We start from the raw sequence: 26,960 nt of genomic DNA, 5'->3' as shown, positions 1-26,960 counted from the left end.
GTTTATCCCATTGTCCCAGCACTATTATTTTTTTAAAAAAAGAGTTTCTTTTCATTGTAGTATTTCTATAAACTATTAACGAACGATAAGAAAGTGAAAAATAATTTCATTCACAATAGCATCAAAAATTGGAATACTTAGGAATAAATTTAACAAAGAATGTGCTTTGATTACACCTGTGAAAATTAAAAATTACAAGGGCCAAACATCTTAAATTCCATTTTGATTAAAATTATAGTTAAAACCAGAAGCCAGAAACTTCAACAACTGCAACATTAAAAGGATGAGAAAATGTGAAATGTTGACTAAGCTAGCAATGAAAACCATGTTAGAAGTATCACAAAGAAAAGAAAGAAGACTGAAGAATTATCTGTGCTATAGATGAATGCTTGTGTCCCTGCAAAACTCATATGTTAAAAACTAATCCCCCATGTGACGGTATTAGAAGATGGGTCTTTGGGAGGTGATTAGATCATGATGCTGAAGCCCTCATAAATGGGATGAGAGCCCTGAGACCAGAGGCCCCAGAGAGATCACTCACTCCTTCCTCCATATGAAGACACAGTGGAAAGATGGCCATCTATGAACCGGGAAACAGTTCCTCACCAGACATTGAATCTGCTGGCACCTTGATCTTGGACTTCTCAGCCTCCAAATTGTGAGAATTAAATTTCCGTTACTTATAAGCTACCTAGTCTATAGGATTCTGCTATAGCAGTCTAAACAGACTAAGATAATTTTTCAGAAAAGGTAGACTCACCAAGAATATTAGCGCCTTTAATTATTTTTGTCACAGTCCTACCCGTTCTATATCTTGCCATCATGAAACTGAAATCCAGCTAGTGTGTTCACAAGTTCTCCTGTGTCACCCTAACTTTTCATAAGTTACAATTGTTTCTTTGGATAGAACCTTGAAACTTGAAAGTATTTGTTTCACTCATTTGTTTTAAGAATTTGTACTTCTCATTTTCAGCTTGTTATAAGAAATGCAATTTGAACGTAACCTATTGACTACAACAGCACGAAACTCCACAAGCCAGAATAAAAAGACTGTTCAGTCTGTTCTGATTCTTGGTCTTTCTCCTCACCATGGATCATGTCATGTATTCTCTCTACCTGTGGAATGATCTGTACCTGAACAGAGAGCCTCTAATGTGAGGATCCATCCAGTTCTCTGGCATCTGCAGGGACTGTCATTCACTTCCGTGATACTTTCCTGCTCACAAACCTTCTTTGACTCCCCCAACTCTTCTGCCTGATATTTCAGACCCTCCACCCTCACATCAGCTGGGCTTTCCAGTGTCCTGTCCCACCAGTCCTCTCCTAAAGTGCAGCCACATGGGGCCTGACTGTCCCCCAATGCACTCAGGACTATCCTTTTCTGTGCCTTTGCTTGTGCAGTTACTTCTACTCCTCTTTGTCTATAAAAATCAAATGTTTTCTTCACTGTCGAATTCAAATGTCACTGCCTCATGGAGACTCTCTGATCTCCCACCAGCTAGGAATCTGTCCCTCCTCTGTGCCCTGCTGGATATTACTGACCTTCTCTTACAGGATGTATCCCTTCCTGCCTCCTGTCCAAGCTATTTTTGTGTACAGTCTCTTCTCTCCTATATCCTGCTAGTCTATATTTTGTTCATCTTTGCATCTCTCAAAGGGCCTTGCAGCCATTAGACCCTCAATCAGTGGACTGAATGGCTGTATCTGGAGGGAGGTCTGAAGCTTTGATTCCTGAGAGAGGCACAGCCTCCTCCAGTGCTTAACAAAATACTCCTTCCTCTGTGACCCAAAGACAAATCAGGTCAGGAGGAAAGACTTCTTCCACCTCCATTTGCAGAGAAAAACTACCCACAATGTTCTGGGTTATTCCCCTAATGATTTTCCAGATTCAAATAAAGTGTCTGCTGCTGTGTGAGTCTTAGCATGGCCACAACTGCCCTCAGGTTTGTCCCACTCATGAAAATCGGTGGGCAGACCAGCTGCGGGCACCTGGTATTTCCAGCAGTCACTTCCAGTGGATTTTTAAAGAGGCCTAATAAGAGTGAAAGCTTCTATATCTAATAACCTGAGATAACCACTAACATAGCCTGTGCTCAGAGCTTTACCTCATGGAACAAACCCAAGCAGAGGCACCAACAAAACACTTCTCTGTGTGTGGAAGCACCTTTGGTTGTGTTATTTGGTAGCACTAACTCATCAGGAAGATGTTAGTCTCTCTAGGGCAAAGATGACTCCACTTCCTTAGAACAACCCTCAGCACAGTCCTGGGCAAGCCTGTTGCTGTGTACTCAGCAAACACCTCATAACTGATGGCTAATTAAAAGTAACTCCTCAACAAAGGTGTATAAATTGAATCAGATATATAAAATAGTCAGATTTTCTACCTGTTGATAGTGGTAGAGCCCTCAGAATGACAGTACTCCTTGGGAACCATTTACTGCACCTGCATTGTGTTAGCTAGTTCTCACGGTCTGGGTCATAATGAAACACCTTGAGTACTGATGTTGACCTACTATTATTTTTTAGTTGCACTATATCCTTTAGTAAGTGCCACAGTCAGGTAAACCACAACTCAAGGTAAAACGTAATTTCCATGTTTACAAGCTCATGAGCAACCCTGCACTCACCCCTCAAGGGAAAACATCCCCACCTGGACCAAGTACACTTAGCAAAAGCTACAAAGGAGGGTGTCTGAGGTATATGATGTCTGGGGTTGGATACTTTTTAAAAAGAATTCCAACATATTCAACATAAAAATGTGATCCAAGCCTTTCCTGTTACTCTATCTCTCTGGCTGATTGATGATAATGGGGCTATCATGCTTTAATAAGACAGCCAAGAGAATAAAGTGCTCCTTCACTGAGCAAGCAGGGGAAATGGTTCTTTTATCTGCACTGTCCATAAAGGACCCAGGTAAGAGGTTCCCCCTGTCCCCGGCACACATAACAGCAAATATTCCATGAGGAAAATAATTCCTATTAAAGTTATGTCTTGGGCCTAAAAGCTTTTAAGAAAGGTGATGTCAGCTTTATAAGAGTACTTCTCCCTCTGCAGTATACTTCACTAGTGCACACCAATATCTGGTTCACTTTTTCTGGGCACACAGATTATTCTTCCCAGCCTGGGCAGTCAGGTGGGTATGAGAGGAGGGGAAGTGACAGGAGGAGAAGTGTTTTACCCAGATGAAGAGCGGAAGGGCAGGGGTGATATCTCCAGGCATTTTCTTCCAGTCACAGAGCAGCTGTGGAGACAGCGCAGCTGTAAGTGAAGAAGCTTGTGTCCACCCCTTGCCAACCCTTGGCAGACATGTAACTTGAGCAAAAATAAACCTGTGTTGTATTATACTTAAGATTTGAGAGTTGTTGGTTCCTGTCTCATAACCTAGTCTGATTATTGCATGTTCCCTCCTTCAGAAGCCACTGAGTAGTCAGTGATTCCAGAATTGAAGTTTTTATCTTAATATGATCTCAAGTTGAAAACTTTAGTGAAAAAAAACTTGTCCGTTTTACTGTGATGTCATTGGCTCTGTACAGTTCAATGGATCTCAACTCCTGCCATCCAAAGTTGTTACATGAAGGTCCAGCCAGGGATGGCAAATATATGTTCTCTCTCTGGTAAATAGTGATTGATTCCTGAAGGCTGCCTGGAGTGGTGTTTTGAAAATGATTCTGAGGCAAAGTCTTGGCTACGCAGAGAAAAGAACACAATCAATTAGTGATGTCTATCATGGACAGGGCCCAGGGAGTGGGGGCAGGGATGGTAGTCTCTGCCATCCTTAGGTCTCACTCCTGTCAAAGGGATGCACATACCTTTCCCGTGTGTCAGCAGTGATGAGATCCTAGTGAGCCGTTCAGCCCTGCCCTGAGATGCCTCCATGGGGAAAAAGACAGAATTAAGTAGTAGATTCAGTACTAGTCCATTTTGAGCTTGAAGACTTGATCAGGTATCTTAACCAGAAGATGGGAGTCATATTCTAAAAGGATGCTACCTGATATCCTACTTGAGGAAGTAACTGCTCTTTGTGACAAACTACCCAGAGAACCTGATATACAAAGCAGTCAGAATTCCAACATTTCAGTCCCTTCCAACCCATCGCCAAGGTCCTCTACTTAGCCTCCTTTCTAAATTCATCTTACTGTTTTACTGAGGGAGACACTCAAGCTGAAGCTGGGGTAGAATGAGGCAACATTTTGACAAGTGTAGATGCTACATACGTAAATGCTTACGGCCTGGCTGTGACACGGGAGGATAGGTTTCTTCTTCTTCTCCCTCCTATTCTTTCCCTAGACACTTCAGCTCTCACCAGACTTCCACAAGCATCAAAGGGGTGGACTAATTTTTACTGAGTGCCACTGAGAGGCCAGCATATGCCAGCAGCAACACAGGCATTAGTTCACATAGACTTACTTGCTCACAGGCATTCACCCTGGGTTCCAACAGAGGGATGGTGACTAAAGAGGTGCCAGAAACATACAGGGAAAGGCTGAGTTGTGTGGCTCAAGGTGAGGGCTAGGGACAGCTGCCATTATCTCTAAGTGGAGCCTGCTTCACATGTAACCTACAGGAGGGTGCCATCTTTCCTGTGTTGAAGGGCCAAATCTGAGATCGCATTGGTCTGATAAAATCCACTGTGTGTGCACTATGTTGGTGACTCCCTTGGCCCCAGCCCAGGCAGTGTGGCACTGCCCGAGTCACCCTCAGCTCTTGGGCAACCAGCTTTGCCCTGCAATCTATGGGAGACTTGTACAGCAGTGGAAGGTTCACAGGAGCCTGGGAAACTCTTGGTGGTGGGCAGTCAGTGCCAGCTGACACTGCAGCTTTTCTCGGGCAGCTCTCCGGGATCTGTGGGCCTGAGGTGAATGGCAGCTGGTCATGGTGTTCTCGGGTGTTTTGCAGAGTGGTCACAGGCTCAGTACTGGTGCAAGAATTGAGTTTGCATTAATTTTGTGAAAACCACTGGCCACACCCTGTGATTCCTTGGGAACCTATGCCACCCAACTCAGGTGGCATCACCAGGGGCACAGTCAACACCAGGTCAACCAGCCCAGCTCACACACCTAAGGAGTCTCTGTCAGTCACTGAGTCCTATGGGCAGCTGGAAGGTGGCAACAGGCCTAGGGAGGCTCTGGATCTTTTGTTAAGCTGCCCCAGGCCCGATACTGGGGGCAGTCAACCTTGATCCATAGTAAAGCAACCCCCACATGCCTCCAGGTACAACACAGGCAGCAACTAATAGCATATACCTTTGTAGTTTCTACCAAGTAGAACCAGGCCAGTCACAGGCAAGGCTGAAATTGGCGTTGTGGAAGCACAAAAACAACACATGCAGAGGCCAGCTTCAGACCATAACAGAGCACAACCCAATTAGCCCCACAAGCAGCACACCCAAAGGTACAAGAGCCTACTCAGGCGAATCCCCCTTAGAGGGCAGCCCCCACACAGCAGCTCATACACTGTGGGCATAGCCAATCTTCACACCAGTCACCCTGAGAATCAATGCCACCTACTGATGTGCCAAAAGAATTAAGGCTCAACTACAACAGGTGAATACACACAACACACACAAGGGACACTCCTGGAACCCATGCAGAGGTGATTAAGGACACTGCACTATGGACCACAGAACACGTACTACATAAGGCCTCCTGGCAAAGAGAGATAGAGGAGATCTACTTAATACACAGAAGCAAACACAGAGAGGCAGCCAGAATGAGGAAATAAAGAAAGATGTTCCAAATAAAATAACAAGAAAAATCTCCATAAAAAGAACTAAGTGAAATGGAGGCAACTAACCTACTAGAGACAGAATTTAAAACAATGGTTATAAGAATGCTTAAGGAACTTATAATTTCAACAAAGAGATAGTAAGCATAAAGAAGGACATAGGAACCATAAAAAAGAACCAGTTGGAAATAAAGAATACAGTAACTGAAATAAATAATACACTAGAAGGAATCAACAACAGATTAGATGAAGGAGAGGACTGAATCAGTGATTTAGAAGACAAGGTAGCAGAAAACACCCAGTTGGAGCTACAAAAGAAAAAAGAATGTAAAAAACCCACGAAGATAGTTTAAGAGACCTCTGGGACAACATCAAGCATAACAACACTCACATCATAGGAGTACCAGAAGTAGAAGAAAAGGAAGAAATTGAGAACCTATTTGAAGAAATAATGACTGAAAACTTCCCAAATCCGGTGAAGAAAATAGACACACAAGCCCAGGAAGTACAGAGAGTCCCAAACAAGATAAGCCCAAACAGGCCCACACCAAGACACATTATATTTAAAATGGCAAAGGTTAAATACAAGAGAGAATCGTAAAAGCATCAAGAGAAAGACAACTAGTTACTTACAAGGGAGCTCCCATCAGACTCAGCTTATTTCTCAACATAAGCTTTGCAGGCCAGAAGGGAGGGGCTGCACATATCCAAAGTGATGGAAAGCAAGGGCGTACAACCAAGACTACTCTACCCAACAAGACTATCATTTAAAAATTAAAATCCCAGACAAAATAAAGCTAAAGAAATTCATTACTACCAAGCCAGTATTACAAGAAATGTTAAAGGGACTGCTTTAAGAAGAAGAAGGGGGAAAGCAAACAAACAAATGAAGATCAATAATATGAATAATAAAATGGCAATAATTATGTACCTATCAATCATCACTTTAAATGTAAATTGATTAAATGCTCCAATCAAAAGACATAGGTAGCTGAATGGATAAGAAAACAAGAAACATACATATGTTGTCTACAAGAGACCTGCTTTAGATCGAAAGAAATATATAGACTGAAAGTAAAAAGATGGAAAATGATACTACACACAAATCGAAACCAACAAACAAAAAATGCTGGGGTAGCAACATTTATATTAGAAAAAATAGATTTTAAAATAAAGACCATAATAAGAGACAAAGAAGGACATTACATAATGATAATGGGATCAATCCAACAAGAGGACATAACCCTAGTAAACATCTATGCACCCAACATAGGAGCACCTAAATACATAAAACAAATATTGATCAACATAAAGGGAAAGACTGACAATAACACAATCATAGTAGGGGACTTTAACACCTCATTGACACCAATGGACAGGTCTTCCAGACAGAAAATCAACAGCAGCCTTAAATGACACACAAGACCAGATTAATTTAATTGGTATGTTTAGAACATTTTACCCCAAAGCAGCAGAATATACATTCTTTTCAAGTACACATTTTCCAAGACGGACCACATGTTACACCACAAAACAAGTCTCAATAAATTTAAGATGATTGTAATTATATTAAGTCTCTTCCCTGACCACAATGGTATGAAACTAGAAATCAATTACAAAAAAATTGAAAAATACACAAATACATGGAGGCTAAATAACAGGCTACAAAACAATGAATGGGTTAACAATCAGATCAAGGAAGAAATCAAAAGATACTTGAGACAAATGAAAATGAAAACACAATGACCCCAAATCAATGGGACACAGTGAAAGCAGTCCTAAGAGAAAATTCATAGCAATGCAGGCCTACCACAAGAAACAAGAAAAATCCAAATTAAAAAATCTAACTTTATACCTAAGGGAACTGGAAAAAGAACACCAAATAAAGCCCAAAGTGAGTACAAGGAAGGAAATAAAGATCAGAGTGGAAGTAAGTAGAATAGACACTAAAAAAAATACAAAAGATCAATGAAACCAAAAGCTCATTCTTTGAAAAGATAAACAAAATTGATAAACATTTAATCAGACTCATCAAGAAAAAAAAGAAAGAGGACCCAAATAAATAAAATCAGAAATGACAGCGAAGAAGTGATAACTGATACCACAGAAATACAAAGAATTTTAAGAAAATACTATGAGCAATTATATGCAACAAATTGGACAATCTGGACAAAATGAAAAAATTCCCAGAAGCATACAATCTCCAAGCCTGGGTCAAGAAGAAACAGAAAATCTGAACTGACCGATTACTGCTAATGAAATCAGATCAGCAATCAACAAGCTCCCAACAAACAAACAGAATTTTACCAAACACTCAAAGAAAAATTAACACTTAGTCTTCTCAAACTATTCCAAAAAAACTCAAGAAAAAGGGAGGCTCCCAAGCTCATTCTACGAGGCAATCATTACCTTGATTCCAAAACAAGACAAAGACATTCCAGAAAAAGAAAACTATAGACCAATATCCCTGATGAACATAGATGCAAAAATCCTCAACAAAATATTAGCAAACCAAATTCAGCAATACATTCAGAAGATCATACAACATGACCAAGTGGGATTTATTCCTGGGATGTAAATTTGGTTCAATATCTGCTAATCAATTAAGGTGAGACACCACATAAATAACATGAAAGATAAAAATCATGTGATCATATCAATAGATGCAGAAAAAGCATTTGACAAAATCCAGCATCGATTTATGATAAAAACTTTCAGCAAACTGGGAATAGAAGGAACATTTCTCAACATAATAAAGTTCATATATAAGTATGACAAACCCACAGCTAACATCATATCCAATGGGGTAAAGCTTAAAGCATTTCCTTTAAGATCAGGAACAAAACAAGGATGTTCACTTTCACCACTTTTATTCAAAATAATACTGGAAGTCCTAGCCACAGCTATCAGACAAGAAAAAGAAATAAAAGGCATCTAAACTGGAAAGGAAGAAGAAAAACTGCCATTATTTGCAGATGGCATGATACTGTACATAAGGAACCAGAAAGATTCACCAAAAATCTATTACAACTGATAAATGAACTTAGTAAAGAAGCAGGATACAAAATTAATACTCAGAAATTGGTTGCATTTTTATAAACCAATGATGAACAATCAGAAACAGAAATTAAGAAAAGAATCCCATTTACAATTGCATTAAAAATAATACCCAGAAATAAATTTAACCAAGGGAGCAAAACACCTATACTCAGAAAATTATAAGACATCGATGAGAGAAATTTAAAAAGATATAAATAAATGGAAACATATACCATGCTCGTGTATTGGAAGAATTAATATAGTTAAATGTCCATTATTACCCAAAGCAACCTATGGATTCAATGCAATCCCTATTAAAATATCAATGACATTTTTCACAGAACTAGAACAAATAATCCTAAAATTTAAATGGAACCATAAAAGACCCTAAATAGCCATGACAATCTTGAGAAAGAAGAACAAAGCTGGAGGTATCAAGCTTCCTGATATCAAACTATATTATAAGGCCATAGTAATTATAACAGTATGGTATTTGTATAAAAACAGACACACAGACCAATGAAACAGAATAGAGAGCCCAGAAATTAATCCATGCCTATATGGTCACTTAATCTATGACAAAGGAACCAAGAATATACACTGGGGTAAAGACAGTGTATTCGATAAATGGTGTAGAGAAAACTGGACGAATACATACATACAAAAAACAAAACAAAACAAAATTGGACCATCTTCTTACTCCATATAAAAGAATAAACTCAAAATGGATTAAAGAGTTAAATGTAAGACCTGAAACCATAAAAATCCTAGAAGAAAACAAGGGCAGTAAACGCTCAGACATTACCCTTAGTAACATTTTTACTATCCGGGCAAGGGAATAAAAAATAAATAATTAAATAAATAAACAAATGGGAATACATTAAACTAAAAAGTTTTTGCACAGCAAAAGAAACCTCAACAAAACAAAAAGACATCCTATTGAATGGGAGAAGATATTCACCAGTGATACATCTGATAAGGGGTTAATATCCAAAATTTATAAAAAACTCATATAGCTCAACACCAAAAAAAACAAACAATCCAATTAAAAAATGGGCAGAGGACCTGATAGACACTTCTCCAAAGAAGATGTACAGATGGCCAATAGACATATAAAAAAATGCTCAACATTACTAATCATCAGAGAAATACAAATAAAAATCACCATGATCACCATGAGATATTACCTCACACATGTCAGAATGGCCATCATCAATAAATCAACACACAAGTGTTGGTGAAGATGTGGAGAAAAGGCTACTTTATGCATGGTTGATTGGATTGTAAATTGGTGCAGCCACTATGGAAAACAGTATGGAGTTTCCTCAAAAAATTAAAAATAGAGCTACTTTATGACTCAGCGAATTCCACTCCTGGGTGTTTATTGAAATACATCCAAAACACTAATTTGAAAAGATATATACACCCCAATGTTCACTGCAACACTATTTACAATAGCCAACACATGGAAGCAACCTACATGCGCATCAATAAATGACTGGATAAAGAAATTGTGGTACATACATACAATGGAATATTACTCTGCCATTACAAAGAATGAAATATTACCATTTACAACATGGATAAACCTAGAGGGTATTATGCTTAGTGAAATAAGTCAGACTGAGAAAGACAAACACCATATGATCTCACTTATATGTGGAATCTACAGAACAAAATAAATGAACAAACAAAACAGAAGTAGATCCATATATACAGAGAATAAACTGATGGTTACTAGATGGGAGGGGGGCTGGGTGAGAAAGGTGAAGGAATTAAGAAGTACAAATTGATAATTACAGGGCAGTCACGGGGATGTAAAGTATAGTATGGGGAATATAGAGAGTAGTATTGTAAAAACTATGTATAATGTCAGATAGGTAGTAGACTTACTGGGGGAATCACTCATAAATTATACAAATGTCTAACCACTATGCTGTACACGTGAAACTAATATAAAATAATATTGGATATCAACTACAATTAAAAAAATAGTCAGCGATGCGTAGTGCAGCATGGGGAATATAGTCAATAATGTTCTAATAACTATGTACAGTGTTGGGTGGGTAGCAGACTTGTTAGGGTTATCACTTTGTGTGTTATGTAAATTTCTGATCAATATGTTGTGGTCAGAAATGTGAGATAATTTAATGTAGTGATTAATAACCGGAGCTTCAGAGTCAAAGAGGCTTTAGTCTGAGGCCTCACTCTACAGTTTTTCACCTGTGAGACCTGAGAAAAGTGATTCAGCCTCATTTTTCTAGTCTGTAAAGGGGGAACACTTAAAAGCTTTACTTTATCCTCCTGTGCGGACTTAGTGAGATTATTCATATAAAGTTATTAGTAGACCCTGGCATATGGTAAATGTCAAAAAAAAGATTCATATTATTTTTCTCAATGATTTATCATTCTTTCCTTCATGCCTAATCATCACAGGCAAACTTAAAATTGGTTTTTATATTAAAGTTGGCTGAATGGAAAAAATGTCTATTTTAGAGAATATTCCTGCCAGATGAATGTCATTTACTAAGATTTAAAAGCCTTTTGTAACTGATCCCTCCGGAGATTTTTCCACATGTCTGTTTCTTTCAGTTTTCTATTATGATACACTACAACCAAATGCCATCTTACACTGCCTCGGACTCAAAAAGGCATTTAAGGTGTGGCCCTGAGGGCTTATTCCTTATTTTATTGAAAGTAAAAAAAGGTTAGACTTTCTATTTAACCTCACTGAAAGCATGTAGAGTTTCAATGACCCCTGTGTTCTGATTGAGATCATTCAGAAATGCCATCAAAAGCAGTAGGACTGAACTACCAATTGAAAGACTAGAAATGCAAGTCTCAGCTATCCAGGGTCACCATGACACATAGTAGTCAGGATTCTCCAGAGAAACACAACAAACAGGATATGTGTGTGTGTGTCTATCTATCTATCTATCTATCTATCTATCTATCTATCTATCTATCTATCTATCTATCCATTCATCCATCTCCCTTCCTTCTTTCCTTCCTTCTTTCCTTCCTTCCTTCCTTCCTTCCTTCCTTCCTTCCTTCCTTCCTTCCTTCCTTCCTTCCTTCCTTCCTTCCTTCCTTCCTTCCTTCCTTCCTTCCTTCCTTCCTTCCTTCCTTCCTTCCTTCCTTCTTTCCTTCCTGTCTACAGAGAGAGAGGGAGACATTTATTTTAAGGAATTGGTCCATGAGATTGCAGAGGCTGGCAAATCCAAAATCTGCAGGTGGGCTGGCAGGCTGGAGGCCCAGGGCAGAGTTGCAGTCTAAGCCTGAAGGGTCTTCTGTCAGAATTCCTTTTTGTGTTGAGGTAGGTCAGTCTATTTCTAGGAAGGCCTTCTACTGATTGGATGAGGACAACCCACATTGTGGAGGACGATCTACTTTACCCAAAGAATACTGATTTAAATGTTAATCTCATCTAAAAAAAAAGAAAACAAAACACCTTCACAGAAACATCTGGGGAAATGTTTGACCAAATATATGGGTACCATGGCCTGGCCAAGTTGACACATAAAATTAACCATCACTGGAAGTCATGTTCTATTTTGGACTAGGGTGTTTCCATCCAGTAAAATTACTGGCATCCTACATCAAACAAATCCATCTCAATAATCCTGCCAAAATCCATCTGTTCCTTTGAGGAAAAAGGAGATAATAGGGTGTTATTAAAACCTGACCACTCTATGAGATGTGCCCTAATCTGAGTTTTGTGCTCAGCTTTTCTCACTACTGTTGCAATCCACACCAAAGTTCCAAATCCCATGGACCAATATAAGAGAAGCAAAGGCACGTGCAGATGTTTATGAGGACATGGAGAGAGAAAGGGGAAAGTTCATGTCTTTTTAATGGCTGTTAAAGAGATTCTCAACCATGTATCTCCATATGCTTCAATAAAATCGTATTTTCCTTTCATTTAAAATGTGTTTAATTTTTTCCCCCCAGACCCTGATGTCTGGAAATAGCTGAGTTATGGGCAGAACTATTCCCTTTATCCAGGCGTTTGTTAAATAGTTCAAGTGCAGGCTGAACACTGAACAGACTCTGGAGACTGTATGATGAAGTACCACAATAAGAATATCGCTTGCTGCAAGGCTGTAAGAATTAAGAGACAGTGAATGCAAAATGCTAAGACGTGCGCCAAATTTCTTCTGTTCACTCAGCAGGTCCCTTCTTCTTTCCCCATTGTGCTCTGTGTCCTGGGAAAGACTTTTGATCAGAGCTCTGGCTGCTGGTTGTGGTGTTGCATTCAGCCAATGAGAGCAATGGAGAGAGAAGGGAAGGAGGGAGTCAAGGAAGGTCTGGGTATTTATTTTACAGCTCCCTCCCTGAAGGAGCTAGCTGTGTCCCTCAACCCGAAGTCACAGATCCTCTCAGCTGCTCACTCTGCAGGACGCTGAGCTCCAGTCAGGCCGCCTTCAGATTGGGGTGGTAGCTACTCCTCAGTGTTGATAGCCCTGGGGTGCTGCCTATCCTGTGGGGTTGTCCTCCCTAGCCACAATTTGCGAATAGCCCCTCCGTCAAGAGCTCTTCTAATGACTTAAATTGAGTGTGCTACCTGTGCCTGCTGGGACTGACTAAAAAAGTATTCAACATGTTATTATTCCCTTTTCAAAAAGAGTTGGGATAAAAAAAAAAAATCCTCTAAAATATTTCCGAGATTTTTGCAAACCATAACTGAACAAATATGTTTTGATGTTATTCAACATTCCTGAAGGACCCAAATAATAATTTCCTCCTTAATTCCAAAGCCCAACACACATATTCTTTATCCTGCTGTAAGAATGACATAATTTGGGGTGGCCAGATGGCTCAGTTGGTTAGAGCACACGCTCTTAACAGCAGGGTTGCCAGTTCGATTCCCACATGGGTCGGTGAGCTGTGCCCTCCAAAACTAGATTGAAGACAACGAGCTACCGCTGAGCTACCAGTGGGGCTGCTGGATGGCTCAGTTGATTAGAGCAGGAGCTCTTAACAAGATTGCCGGTTCAATTCCCGCATGGGATGGTGGGCTAAGCAGTGACTGGACAATGACTTGACTTGGAGCTGATGGGCCCTAGGAAAACACACTGTTCTCCAATATTCCCCAATTAAAAAAAAAAAGAAAGAAAGGAAAAAAAAAGAATCACATTATCTTTAGTGTTTCCCTTTTTATAGTAGTTTCAAGGAAACTCAGTGTTGAACTCAGTGTTTTTGCCAATGATTAATTCAGTTGAATATCCAGCAATGACTACTTCTTTGTTCCTTGAAATGCTTTTAAAAACTTAGTTTTCATCCTGTTTTGCTGTTGTCTTTTTCACTGTTTTTAGTCTGCCGAGTCATCTAAATTCTTTGGAGATGAAAGAGAAATCCATCCTAACTAATAAATATCTCAATATGAAAATCAAGCCTGGATCAGCTTAAGACTATACAAAAGGACTGAAAAACCCAGGTTCATGAGGGTCCACTTCAAAACAAGCCCCCGAGACAAAAAGCAAAATGCCAGGAGAATATGGATCCCACCACAGGAACCTGGGTCCAGGCAACAAATCCATAAGCAGGCCCTTCTCTCAACCCACTAAAAGTAACACCAGCCCTGGATGCTATTTTTGTTTCTTCAGTTTGCAATGGGGCTTAACAGCCATTAAGGAAGAGCCCAGACTTACTCTTGGTGTGGGGCTCCCGTCTTAGTCAGCAAGGTCAGCACAAAAAACATGAAAATCACGAAGACTGCAAGACCAACCCAAAATCCAATCACAATGGAATCTGTAAGACAGTTAATACTGGGATTAGTATTTCATAGCAGCTGAAAACTTGAACATTCAAGGAATTTGCGCTTTTTGGTACATGAAATGAGAGAGGACATCAACAATCTTATGAGACAAGTTTTTTTTGTAGAAGAATGTTTATAGAAACTTTATTCATCATAGCTCCCTCCCCCCACAAAACAAACAAACAAATAAACTGGAAACAATGTAAGTCAGTAGGTGAAGGGATGAACAAATTGTGTTCTATTCACACAGTGAAATACTACAGTAAAATACTGTAGTATAAATGGGTGAACTGCTGATATATGCAACAACATTCGTGATTTTATGACACAATCTTGAACCATCATCAACTGGGGTCAGATAAGATAATAGGGAATGAGCGAGAGGGAAATGTCTGGGTCACTTTTGGGTTTCTGTCTCAAATAATACGGAGAGACTTTGGCCTTACTGACTCTTGTTTCCATATCCCAATGAGGAACTTAGGACAGGACATAGGCCATCTAGGTCTTCAAGATTCCATTGCATTGGCTTGATTTAGAGAATACAGTTTTCAGCAGAGACTGCAATATAAAGTTTTAAATGAATTCTGATTCAAACCAACCCAATTTTGTATTTTCAATTCCGTTCATGCTGGAATAGTTCAGATCCTCAGTACTTCTTGCTGAGGACATATGAACAGCCTCCTGCGTGCGTCTTCTAGTTTTCTGTGTGCTTCATCTCTGTATGAGCCTGCTTTATCACAGGTCTGATAATATTGCTGTTTTATGAAAAACTCTTCAACAAAGATGGAACTGACCTTTTCCAGATTAAAAAAGATTCCATACGTAAATCACTTTATACAACATCTGGCATCTAACACGAAGGCACCCCACATTTTCCATTATTGTTAAAATTATCATCATTTTCTCCCAGATCAGCCCTACTTTAAAACCTAGGTTTCCAATCAGACTAGGGGATATCGTGTCCCTGTATTTACTTTGACTCTTAGCCACAGCTTCCTAAGACCTAAGCCTTTTCAGGGGCTGTTACCTTTATCTGGCTGAAAAAGCTTTCTCCAAGCATGGCTGATTACAGTCCATCCATCCTTCAAAGCCCATTCCTTACACCATCTCCTTCACCAATCCTAGACTAATTCCCCAATTGATGTGCTCTTTCCTTCCTTTCAGCCCCATGACATTTTTTGTCTGTGCTTCTTTACATGGGCCCTTACTTGGTTAAGAGTCTCTGGGACTCTGTGACCCAGTATATGTCTCTGAGACAGGATGAGACTGAACTATCTGCAAAACCTGGCACATACATAATAGGGTCTCAAATCTGGGGGAGTCAACAGAGTTGAATTATTTTACATTTTCTGGCCTATTCTAAGAAGTTGACCTATGTGGGTGTACAGTGAGGACGTCTAGCATTTAAAAAAAAAATACAGCATATACACTAAAGGTGATTAAATGCAAAGCCTTATTCTAATTAAATTATGAATACATAGCATTTTTTCTAAAGTGAAGAAATCAGATACTTTCACTCTACATATACTATTGCCTAGAGGTTAACAACTTTTATTTAACAACATTTATTCAGTACTCTTGATGCAAAACTAATATATCTTTCCTGGGATTAAGAGTGCCAAAGAAATAGATATCGTAGACCTTGTTTTATAATCTAATGGAAATGAGGCCTAAAGAAGACATAAGGACAAATACCAAAAACACACGTATGCAAGCGCAGCTATTCATGTCAATGAATATGTCAATTATGGGGGCACAGACGGTAAAGCATCATTGGGCAGATAAATGACAGCACACTGTATTTCAATTGCCTGCATAGTAAAAGCAAATTCTAAAATGACACACCAGCATTACACTTAAATCCTCAACTGAGAATTTAATCTGGTCGTACTGGCTCATTTTTCAAATCTGTTTACTAGGAAGGACAGCTTTCACGCTGCAAATGATGGCAGCATCCCCGTCAGTCCTCCACTTCCCAAACCTAGGGTGGGCAGAGGTGGAGGATGGGTGCCATTGCAGCCCAGTCCCTTCCCTGTACCCTTCTGGTGCCCCAGGATACTGATCAGAAAGCAACAACAGTGTGGGCCCTGGGAGGGTCATAGCCCTCAGAGGAGTCATGGGGGAGCAGAGTTTGGATTGGAGGGCGTAGGTTAGAATTTGAGAATCCCCATGATCCAACAGCATTTCCAAATGTTGCCTCGATAATGTGGCATCTGTGTTTCTCATCACTATGTTTCATTTAACTTTGCTTATTTATGTAGCTTTGCTTATTCACATTCCCCTTCAAACAAAATTCTGCTTCCTCAAATTATTTCCATTAATTCTCCTCTGCCATGTAGCCCAACCCCAGGGCACTTTCTCACCATGAGTCTCTTTCAGGAAAATCCAAACTCTCATGAAATTTTATTTATATGCCAGGTTTCATGGGCATGGGCACATGAAATGGTGACCATGCAGCCGCTCATCTTCCTCAAAACAGCCTTTCTTGGCAGGAAGTAAGAATATAGCTTTACCTGAAGTGAACCTCCAATGAGGCCAGTGCTTAAGGAAGCCAAGAGAATCTTCCAAAGGGGTTTCTAACAGAGCCAATCAGCCACTTCTGTCCCACCTAGAAACCGAGCTACTTAGAGAGCCTTATACTAAGGGAGGAGAGCACAGTGCCCAGGGAATTCCCAATGGAATGTGTCATAATAAAATAACTTCCCCTTCACCCAACCTCTAATGAATGTTCCTTACAGGTTCCATTCCACTCTTGCCATGGAGTATTTTCTGCAATGTTCTTCCCCAAATGTACTATAGCTCAATCTCTCACTTCCTTCAAATCTTCTCCCAAATTTTCCCTTCTCAGTAAGGCTTTCCATGGCCACTCTATCTATACTTTCACTCCACACTCCACTTGTTCTTCCCCCACTTTATTTTTCTTTTTTTTTAAATCACCATCTGGCATAGTTTATTTGTTTAATTTATTTATTGTCTGTCTCTCCCACTAGAAAGCAAGATCTTTAAAAGGAAATATTTTTGTCTTTTAGTTCACTGTTGTATCTCCAGTGCTTAAAATAATACTATACATACATGTGCTCAATAAATATGTGCTGAATGAATGTCCATTCTGCTGGTACCAAATGTATGTCATATCCATGCCCACTTTTGATACATTATAAGGTTTAACACCAGATTAAAAACTGAGGGCAACAGGAATTTTCAAATACCATCAGAGGTTGTCACATGAAAGACACTTTGAAGATAGGAATCTTAATTTCAGCAGGTAGAAGAACTTAGATGTAGCTGTTGCCAAGTGTGATCTGTTACAGGTAAAGCAAATGAAGATAACTGGTATGGTCATCCTTATCCTGACCTTGAAAAGTCTTACTTCTATTCTTTTGAACTTGTACCTAACTGGCTTGGAATTTTGCTCGGCAAAACAAGGTGACACACTTGAAGGTCAGAGTCATATCATTTGAAGGAAGAGACTATACCAATGTACACATTGCAATAGTTGACTTCATCTTTTTTTGTTTTCCTGTATGTATGGGGGATTTTTTTAATTTGTTTTTTTATTCTTTTCTATGTCTCTCATATATTGTCAGGTTCCTAAAGCTAAGGACCTCTACTTTAACCAGATCTTCTAGATCAGAACAGTAAGGACTCACCCAGGTATTTTTGTTTTTTTCCTGGTGTGAATGCTAAAACTAACCAAAGCACTCCTTATTAATGGTATAGTAGGTAAATATGTGATATGTTACACTTTTGCCTATATTTTGCAGGAATTTTTTCTAGCTTTAATCATTTCTAGAATGTAAATATACTTAAATATTTTCATCTCTGGAAATATACCTACCAAAATTACAGCATCAGGTCTGTCTTCTTTGTCACTTAAACTAAGGAAAAGAGCCCAGAGCAAACTGACACAAAAATAAAATTTGAGTCACCAAAATGTAAAAACCCATATTACAGGGAAATATGGCAATTTGCCCAGTCATTTTCATTTCCACTAAAATCTTAACAAGCAAGTGTTCTTACTTAAAGATTGTTCCAGAAAAACTACAGAGTAAAGAATTGAAGTAAATTAAGGAGGGTGATTGCACACCCTGACAGCAACAGCAGTCCGTCAGATAATCAGTGACAGCATATCCTAATGGACTCCACATGCTTTCTTAAATTTCCACAAAGAACTACTGAGCAGACAGACATCAATAAAGGAATGAGTGAAAACATTTAATTATTACTATTCACTTCAGAGGTAAAGGCTATGTAGTTAATGATTTTTTTAAAGAACAAAAATAGAAACCCTCTATCCAGGAAATGAGTAGCTCTGAAACCCTTTACAGAGTCATTGATGGAGACCAGAAAGTGGGAACCAGCAGGAGTATTGCTGCCTCTATCCCTCTAATTGCCCCATCAGATGCTCTGTCACAGCCACCAGCAGTGGCATCTGAGCCCTCAGGACCTGCACATGAAGCCTGGGCTGTGATGGTCCTTCCAGCAACAGGGCAGCGGGGACAACGGCTAAACCACTCAATTAGCTGAAATGGGGAGTTGACTGAGATAGAAACTCAGGAGGCTCCTGCCCTCCCCCTCTCCCAAGGGACACACTAAATATATGGCTACATATGGAGTAATTCCCTCTGAAAAAGATCCAGAAACCAGCTGAGCAGCTAACTCCTACATATCTGGCAAATGAGAAAATACCCACAGCTAAATGGATAGGAAAGGGAGACACACATTCTTGCCATAAACCACACCCCTAGCCCAGCAACATACATTGGGAGGGAACCCCCAACTCCCACCTTCTGCCTGAGGAAGGAAGGGTTTGGACTGTACATCTAGAGCTCTGACTTTTAAGACTCCCACAGAGAGATCAGCCCCCAAAACATCTAGCTCTGAAGAGCCATGAGAACCCAAAGATTATAGCAAACAAAGAAGCAGTTCTCAAAGGGCACATGAGTCTTCCCATGGCTACGCCCTCAGGGCTCAGTGCAGAGGGAGCAGGCAAAAACACCCATCTCCAGTGTTTCTTTGAAAGGGTGTAAATGCTTAACTTAAAAAATGCTGCCTGAGGGCCAGGCTTCTAATTTAGCAGGCTTTTGGGGCCTGACTGGTCCTTTCCAGAGACCAGCTCTGTTGAACACCTCTCCAGTCTTCTCCCTTCACCCCACTCCCTTCACCCCATAATAAAACCAGTATCTCCCTAGAAGGATGTTGTACACAGGTCTGGCACCCCAGCTTTAGCAGCGGCTACCCAACGGACAGGCCACCAATCTCCTGGCTCTGATAGGCCATGGGGCTTGCATTTATGAGTCTCATAGGACTATAGTAAACAAAGAAGCAGTTCCCAGCAAGCACAGCAGCACCCCTCCACGGCTCCACAACAGGCCCAGCACAGAGGGCACAGACAAAATGCCCATCCCTCAGTTTCTCCCTGGAAAGGGTTTAACTACATACTTTTCCAGCTGCTGCCGGGGATCTGGCTTCTACTCAGACGGCATCTAGGTGCTGCTCCTGATCCATCCCTTTGGGACACAGACAGGTCTTAACACACCGTCAGCCACTGAGAGCCACTAGGAACAAACACGGTTGCTTGGACAATCATAAAAGGGTGAAAGAGAACAAGGAGCTCAGCCCTAGCTGAGTGACAAGGCTCATCTCCTACACAAGCCCTCCCCACCAAGACTAGGAGCGGTGGCTGTTGTATCTAATGCACAGAAACCAACACAGAAAGTCAAGGAAAATGAAGAAATGGAGGAATATGTTCCAAACAAAAGAACAAGATAAATCTCCAGAAACATATCTTAATGAAATAGAGAAAAGTTATTTAACTGACAGAGTTCAAAATAATGGTCATAAACATAGGGAATAAGCTCCTTGACATAGGTCTTAGAAATGACTTCTTGGATTTGATACCAAAAGCAAAGGCAACAAAAGCAAAAATAAACAAGTGGGACAACATCAAACTAAAAAGCTTCTGAACAGCAAAGGAAACCATCAATAACATGAAAAGTCAACCTATGGAATGGGAGAAAACATTTGCAAATCATATATCTGATAAGGGGTTAATATCCAAAATGTACAAGGAACTCATACAATTCAATAGCAATCAATCAATCAATCAATCAATCAATCAATCAATCAATCAATCAATACAAATTTAAAAAACCCAACCCAGTTAAAAAATGGGCAAAGGACCTGAGTAGACATTTTTCCAAAGAAGACATCCAAGTGGCCAACAAGTACTTGAGAAGGTATTCAGCATCACTAGTTATCAAGGAAATGCAAATCAAAACCACAATGAGGTATCACTTCTCACATGTCAGGATGTTTATTACCAAAAACACAAGAGAAAACAAATGCTGGTGAGGATGTGGAGAAAAGAGAACTCTTATACGCTGTTGGTGAGAACATAAACTGGTACAGGCACTATGGAGGTTACTGAAAAAATGAAAACTAGAACTACCATGTGATCCAGCAATCCCACGTCTGGGTATACAGCCAAAGGAAACTAAACCACTATCTTGAAAAGGATATTTATACTTCCATGTTCATCGCAGCATTATTCACACACACACACACACACACACACACACACACACACACACTATGGAATATTATTCAGCCTTTAAGAAGAATAAAATTCTGTCATTTATGACAACATGGAAGAAACTGGAGGGCATTATGCTGAGTGAAATAAGCCAGACAGAGAAAGACAAATAAATACTGCATGGTATCACTTATATGTGAAATCTAACAACAAAAAATTGAACTCATAGTAACAGAGACTAGAAAAGTGGTTGCCAGGGGCTGAGGGGTGGGGGAAATAGGGATATATTGGTAAAAGGGTATAAACTTTCAGTTATAAAATGAATAAGTTCTGAGGATCTACCATATAACATGGTGAGTATAGTATAATACTGTATTGCATAACTGAAATTTGCAAGAGTGAACTTAAATGTTCTCACAAATAAATAGATAGGCAGAAACACCTGAGGTGATTCATATGTTAATTAATTCAATGGGGGGAAATCCTTTCACCATGTATACATATATCAACCCCTCACTTTGTATACTTTGAATATATTACAATTTTATTTGTCAATTATACCTCAGTAAAGCTGAAAAAAATATAGAAAGTCCTCCTTGCAAGGGAGCAGCAAATCGGTGTCAGGGATCATGAATGCCAAGCCATTCATCAGCGCAGTGGCAGCCAGGAAATACTAAAGGTTCAAAAGCATTTCCTCTGCCACATTTTCATCCCTATTCTAGTCTCCCTTATAGCCCCTAATCTGAACCCTTAATCTGAACGAGCTACGAACCTAAAATTTTGGTGGTGCTGCAGATAATTCATTCTGAAACAACCAAACATCTCTGGAATATTTATGGGGTAGCCACAACAGGACCTGGAGTGGACAGCAGTCCCTGCTTGTTATGCCAACTGTACTTAAGAAAACGAAGATGCTTTGTGCTGGCTACTCAGCATTCAGTATGACTGGAGACGCACATGAACCTTTCACAGAATTATATCCCCTTGCTCTGTGTTGCATCATTAATCACTCCAATAACATGAAACACAATTCATGCCTATACATCAGCGTTAGGAATGATCTCAGGCTCTTCTCGTCCATCACTATGAACACACTGTTCTCCACAGCTCCAGAAAACCAATGGCGCTGAAAGAGTGCTGTTGACTATGTGTTACAAAAGAAGGTTCTTCAATCAATAATTCCAGATTCTACTTTTGTGACATGTTTGATAGTCCAAATGTTCACACAGTTTAGCACAGCAGGAATTGTTAATGCTTTAACAAAATATCTCAATTTGAGAAAGACATTGATTCACGTTCCCCCACTAAGGGAAGCTTTCAAGTCCTTTGTCACTCAGAATCACCAAAGCCCTCATGTACGTAATACCATCACTGAGCAATCAGCCTGTTTGGAGAGGTGTTTTTTGGGGTTTGGGGAGTAGAGAACAGAGTTATGTAAAAATATAGAATGTTCAGAAAAAGTGATTACTGCGGATTTCACCGGTTAAGACAAATGCATATTATGCTTACACTGGAGAATTGTATAAAACTTACATTTATGAGCCTTCAGTCCTTCAAAGGAAACTGGTCCAATCTCATAATACTCATATTCCCAGGTGTAATCGGAATTAGATGTAGATTGCTGAGACGTTCTGTTAGAAATTAACCTCGGTGCAGACATCTCCACCCTGCACAAATGGAGAAAGGCAAGTGTAGAACCTGTTAATTCATCCATAAGTGCACAGATACTCTACTTGCTCTTGACCACGTTCAGGAGTTCGGCTGGCAAAGGCCTCAGGGAGGTCCTATCTACGAGGCCCTCACCAGCTGCCCATACCTCAGACCAAGTGCCCATTATTTCCTTTAATCTCTCCCTAAACTGGAATGTATTTGAAATCAGACACCACAGTTTCCTTCTTTGTTGTCCCCCAGAACCTAATCCAGGGCCTGGCACACAATCAACTTTTAATAAGTGATGAAGAAAGAAAGGGAAGGAGGGAGAGAGTATATCAAAATGTGAGTGTATAACTTCAGCCTCACCACCTATACCTGCATGAGTATGTAAAGAGCCTACAGAGAACAAATAAAATCAGTATCAGAAGCGAAATAGCTCAGTAATGTCTACTGAGCACCTACTATGCAACAATAGAGATATGTAACCGAAATCTAATGAAATGGGGTAAAGAGGCATGGACAACACAAGTCGCATAATGGGAGAAGATCGTCAGTGGAAGTCCATTTCTCACCCACTGCTTACTCCTGAAATTTGTCCTATTTTCAGGATGTCCCAAGTATCTTCTTTATAATGATTTTAGATTAGAAAATTGTTGACTTGCGAGAAGAGGGTGCAGTGTGCAGCATGGGTGCCAAAGGTGACAACTCAACAGAGCCAGTATCCAAAACTGAGCACCTACTGTGTACAAAACACTACATTGTGAGATAGGAGGAGATGCTTGTGACACAGACTAGGACCCCACAGACCTTCTCTTATAATGTGGAAGGAATATAAAGTGAAATTTAACAGTAATATTAGGGGAAATCTGCATGAAATACCAGCTGAAACCAAGATTCACTGAGAAGTTACCATCACTGAGTCCCATCCACCAAAATCTTTCTGAAGTTCCCCTTCTCCCAACCCCACCACAGGTCAGTATCACCCACCACCACCTCTAGAACACCCAGACAAGCTGAGACAAAATTATCAGCACCCCTCTGCCCCAAGGCGTGAGTCTTACCTTTGCCTCTTCCTTTCTTCCCCATTCCCAGTCCTGGACCCCATTGAAACAGACTCCAAACAAGCCCTCAGTATCATATTACTCAAAAGATGGAGTGCTCTGATCCAGAGATGTGTGCCAGTGTCAGAAATGGAGCATGACTCTGAGTGCCCAGTAAGATGATTCATTCCTCCAAAGGTAAAAGAGAATATACCAATTCTCATTTGGGACAGAGAACTACATGGATTTTAAGAAAAGCTGACCTTTAAGTAAGTATTCAACTAATGATCTTTCTGATGCCAGCACAAAAATAAAACTATTACCACAGTATCGTCTTTGGCCTTTCTATTTATTTCTTGGACAAGGGGTTATTTCCCTCAAGAACAAAATTAATTTCCTCAGGAAATGAAAATTAACAACTCCTACGAAGAAGCACTACCTTCATTTATGAGCTTTTATGAGCCAGAGGGGAGTAACTTTTCATTTGTAGGGCTTAGAGGTAAATGGCCGGTTAAAACAACCATAATTACCATTTCAGAAAGTTAAGAATTTACAGGGAAAGGCACTGGATTTAAAGTCAGGAGACCAGGGTCTTCATCTTTTGCTCTGCCTTCGTTTGCTGTGTAGCCAGGGAAGACATTTCTCTCTCCCAGATACATTTTCCTCATCTGCAAAACTGACCATCTAGGCTACCCAGAGATGCTGTGGTCAGGCAACGGTTCTAGCTAAGATCACTAACAGCCACCATCATCCCTCACCTGGCCCACTTCTTGAAACTGTTTTTTCTGCTTCTACTCTACTAAGCAACTGCAATCCAATCTCTACAGGGCAGCCAATGATCTTCTAAAAAGACAAGTTGCCCCTGTCATTCCTTTACTTAATATTTTTAATGCCTTCTATGGACAAAGTACAAAATCCTTAAAATGTCCTACAAGGTCATGACATGGGTCCCCCGTCTCCTCTTGTTTTTCAATATACCCTATCAAACTGCACTTACATTGATTGCCTTTCCTCACATAGTTCATGCTCTCTGCTATCTGTACACATGCTATTCTCTCTGGCAGGAGTGTCCTTCCTACCACACCATCCTGACCCATTCCTCCTCCCCTGTATATTCTCCTCATCTACATCAGGGGTTGGCAAATCCGGCCCACCACCTGTTTTTGTACAGACTGCAAGTGTAGGATGATTTTTATATTTTGTAGTGGTTGAAAAAATGAAAATAATAGTAATATTTCATGACATGAGAAAATTATATGACATTCAAATATCAGTGTCCATAAATAAAGTTTTATTGGAACACAACCACCTTCATTTGTTTTTGTATTTTTTATGACTTCTCTAGCATAACAACAACAGAGCGGAGTAGTTGTGCCAGAGATAGTGTAGCCCAAAGGCTAAAATATTTACTTTCTGGTCTTCTACAGACAGAGTTTGCCAACCCTACCTATAGAGTCATGGTGGGGTTGGTGGTGTGGGGGAGGGGGCAGATCTGAGCTTCAGTTTTCCCATCAGTAAAATGAATACGATTTTAGCACCTACTTCATGGAATTGCTTTAATGTTACATGAAATATAAGTAGATTAACTATGAAGTTGCAGGAAATATAAGTAGCCAGGCCCCAGGTTAAGATCAACAACTAGTAGCCAGCAGTATGCTTACTAGCTAAGAAAAGGGTGGCCTGAGATGGAAAAGCCTGGCTTTGTTTTTAGACATCACCAACTCCCCTGTCAGCCAGCTCCTATCTTATTCACCATGTAGTTAATTCATCTCTGTGCGCTAGACAAATGAATAAAATTATAATAAAAAACAACTCAAAGGCATTCATTTAGATGGTTTAAAAGTTACAATGAAAAACTTATACACCATGGGATTCATGGATCTATCAAGTCAAAAATATGGTAATAATCTCTCTCTCGCTCTCTCTCTCTTTGTTTAAGGGAAATAAGATGAAATCTGGTTTCATCATTTCATTTTTATTGGAAATCAACATTACACACAATGTAATAAGCAGAGCAGAGGGAAGCACCAGGCTTCATCTAGTGTCAAAACAGTTAACAGAAAAATAGCAAAAAGTGCATAAAACAATGAAGAAAATGAAGCTGGGCCGTGTTTTCCGTGTCCTGTCTAAGCAGGTCTCCCCACACCTCTGATGCTCTCCACATCTGTGCACAGTGCTGACCCCCGTCTGTGGCAGCCCAGGCCCATGGGACCATCAGGTTTCCCTGCTACTCTCTCAGGTCAGCAAGAAGCATTAACATCACCTCACAGGGCTGGCCAGGATCTAGCAAATAAAATATATCTGTGAAAGTGTCAGCTATCAAGAAATATCAACCACTTACCTCCCATACAGAACGTGTTTCTTCAGTCCTTCTTTTTCCCCCTTATCCCATTCCTATTCATGAACCATTTAAGGATCAAAGGGCAATGAAAGTCACATGTGCAAAGGTCCTGAGAGTGGAAAGCCTGTCCTTTAAGAGAGGAGCAAAGACTTGACAAATGAATACCTGCAAACAAGAGTGAGTGAATAACAGGCTGCCAGAGGTTCTCCAAGGGAGCAGACGGAAGTGCTAGACAACCTCTCCTGGAGCAGCCACCATTCTGGTAGCCTTCCAGGGCTTTTGTTTCCACCACTATTTCCTCTCAGTCCTTTAATTCTAAAGATAGGTTTGGAGGACAAAGCCTCTGGCCTCTCCTTTAAAGCAGTCACCTAAAACCCTTGAAAAAGTCCACGAGGCAATCTTTTTTTCATCCAAGTTTCAAATTAATCAAACTAGGCCGTCAAATACATAATGACAAACAAGCAGAAGGCTGTAGTAAGGTGGTATTTTGTATAACGTCCATTACAGAAGACCGAGGTTGCCTTTCTGAATTTTGCAGAAACATCTAACCTGTCACTGTTTCACCATTTGGAAACAGCCAGCATGTCTGGGTAGCAGCCCCCACAGTCTCATATCCTCACCACACTGAGGAACGTCTGGGTCATAACAGGGAAGGAGAGAGAGGCGCCCAGCACAGGCTTACTCACGGGGGTGCTGAAGAGCAGGCAGCTGCTCTCTCCTGAAAACAGCAAACAGGAAATGCAGCGCTTGGAGGAGCAGCTGCTTTCTGCACCTCTGCTGCTCCTGAGCATCCCCTCCCCAGGTTTTCTTAATGTTGGACTTCTTCATGATATCAGCATCATTAAAAATAACTCCATCCTGAGGAAACAT

General features: G+C 40.2%; 1 protein-coding gene across 4 annotated transcripts in view; it reads right to left on the bottom strand.

Annotated features, from left to right (window-relative positions):
* The window catches only part of MRAP2 (melanocortin 2 receptor accessory protein 2), a 45,345-nt gene that overhangs the window by 5,464 nt on the left and 12,921 nt on the right, over positions 1-26,960 (bottom strand). For 2 of the 4 annotated variants that reach the window (XM_019729518.2, XM_019729514.2), the window contains 2 exons: positions 22,590-22,723; positions 14,415-14,514 (listed from right to left, as the gene is read on the bottom strand). In XM_019729518.2, coding sequence (XP_019585077.2) covers positions 14,415-14,514; positions 22,590-22,716 — 227 coding nt within the window. In that variant the 5' untranslated portion in view covers positions 22,717-22,723. Of the gene's footprint in view, positions 1-3,809; positions 3,871-14,414; positions 14,520-22,589; positions 22,725-26,960 lie in introns of those variants that run through there. The other 2 variants (XM_019729516.2, XM_019729517.2) reach the window with 2 other exon arrangements.

Source organism: Rhinolophus sinicus, linkage group LG05, assembly GCF_036562045.2.
Source record: "Rhinolophus sinicus isolate RSC01 linkage group LG05, ASM3656204v1, whole genome shotgun sequence".
In the NCBI taxonomy this organism is placed as follows: domain Eukaryota; kingdom Metazoa; phylum Chordata; class Mammalia; order Chiroptera; family Rhinolophidae; genus Rhinolophus; species Rhinolophus sinicus.
The sequence above is the reverse complement of the archived record's forward strand: the minus strand, read 5'-3'. Positions and strand labels throughout refer to the sequence as shown.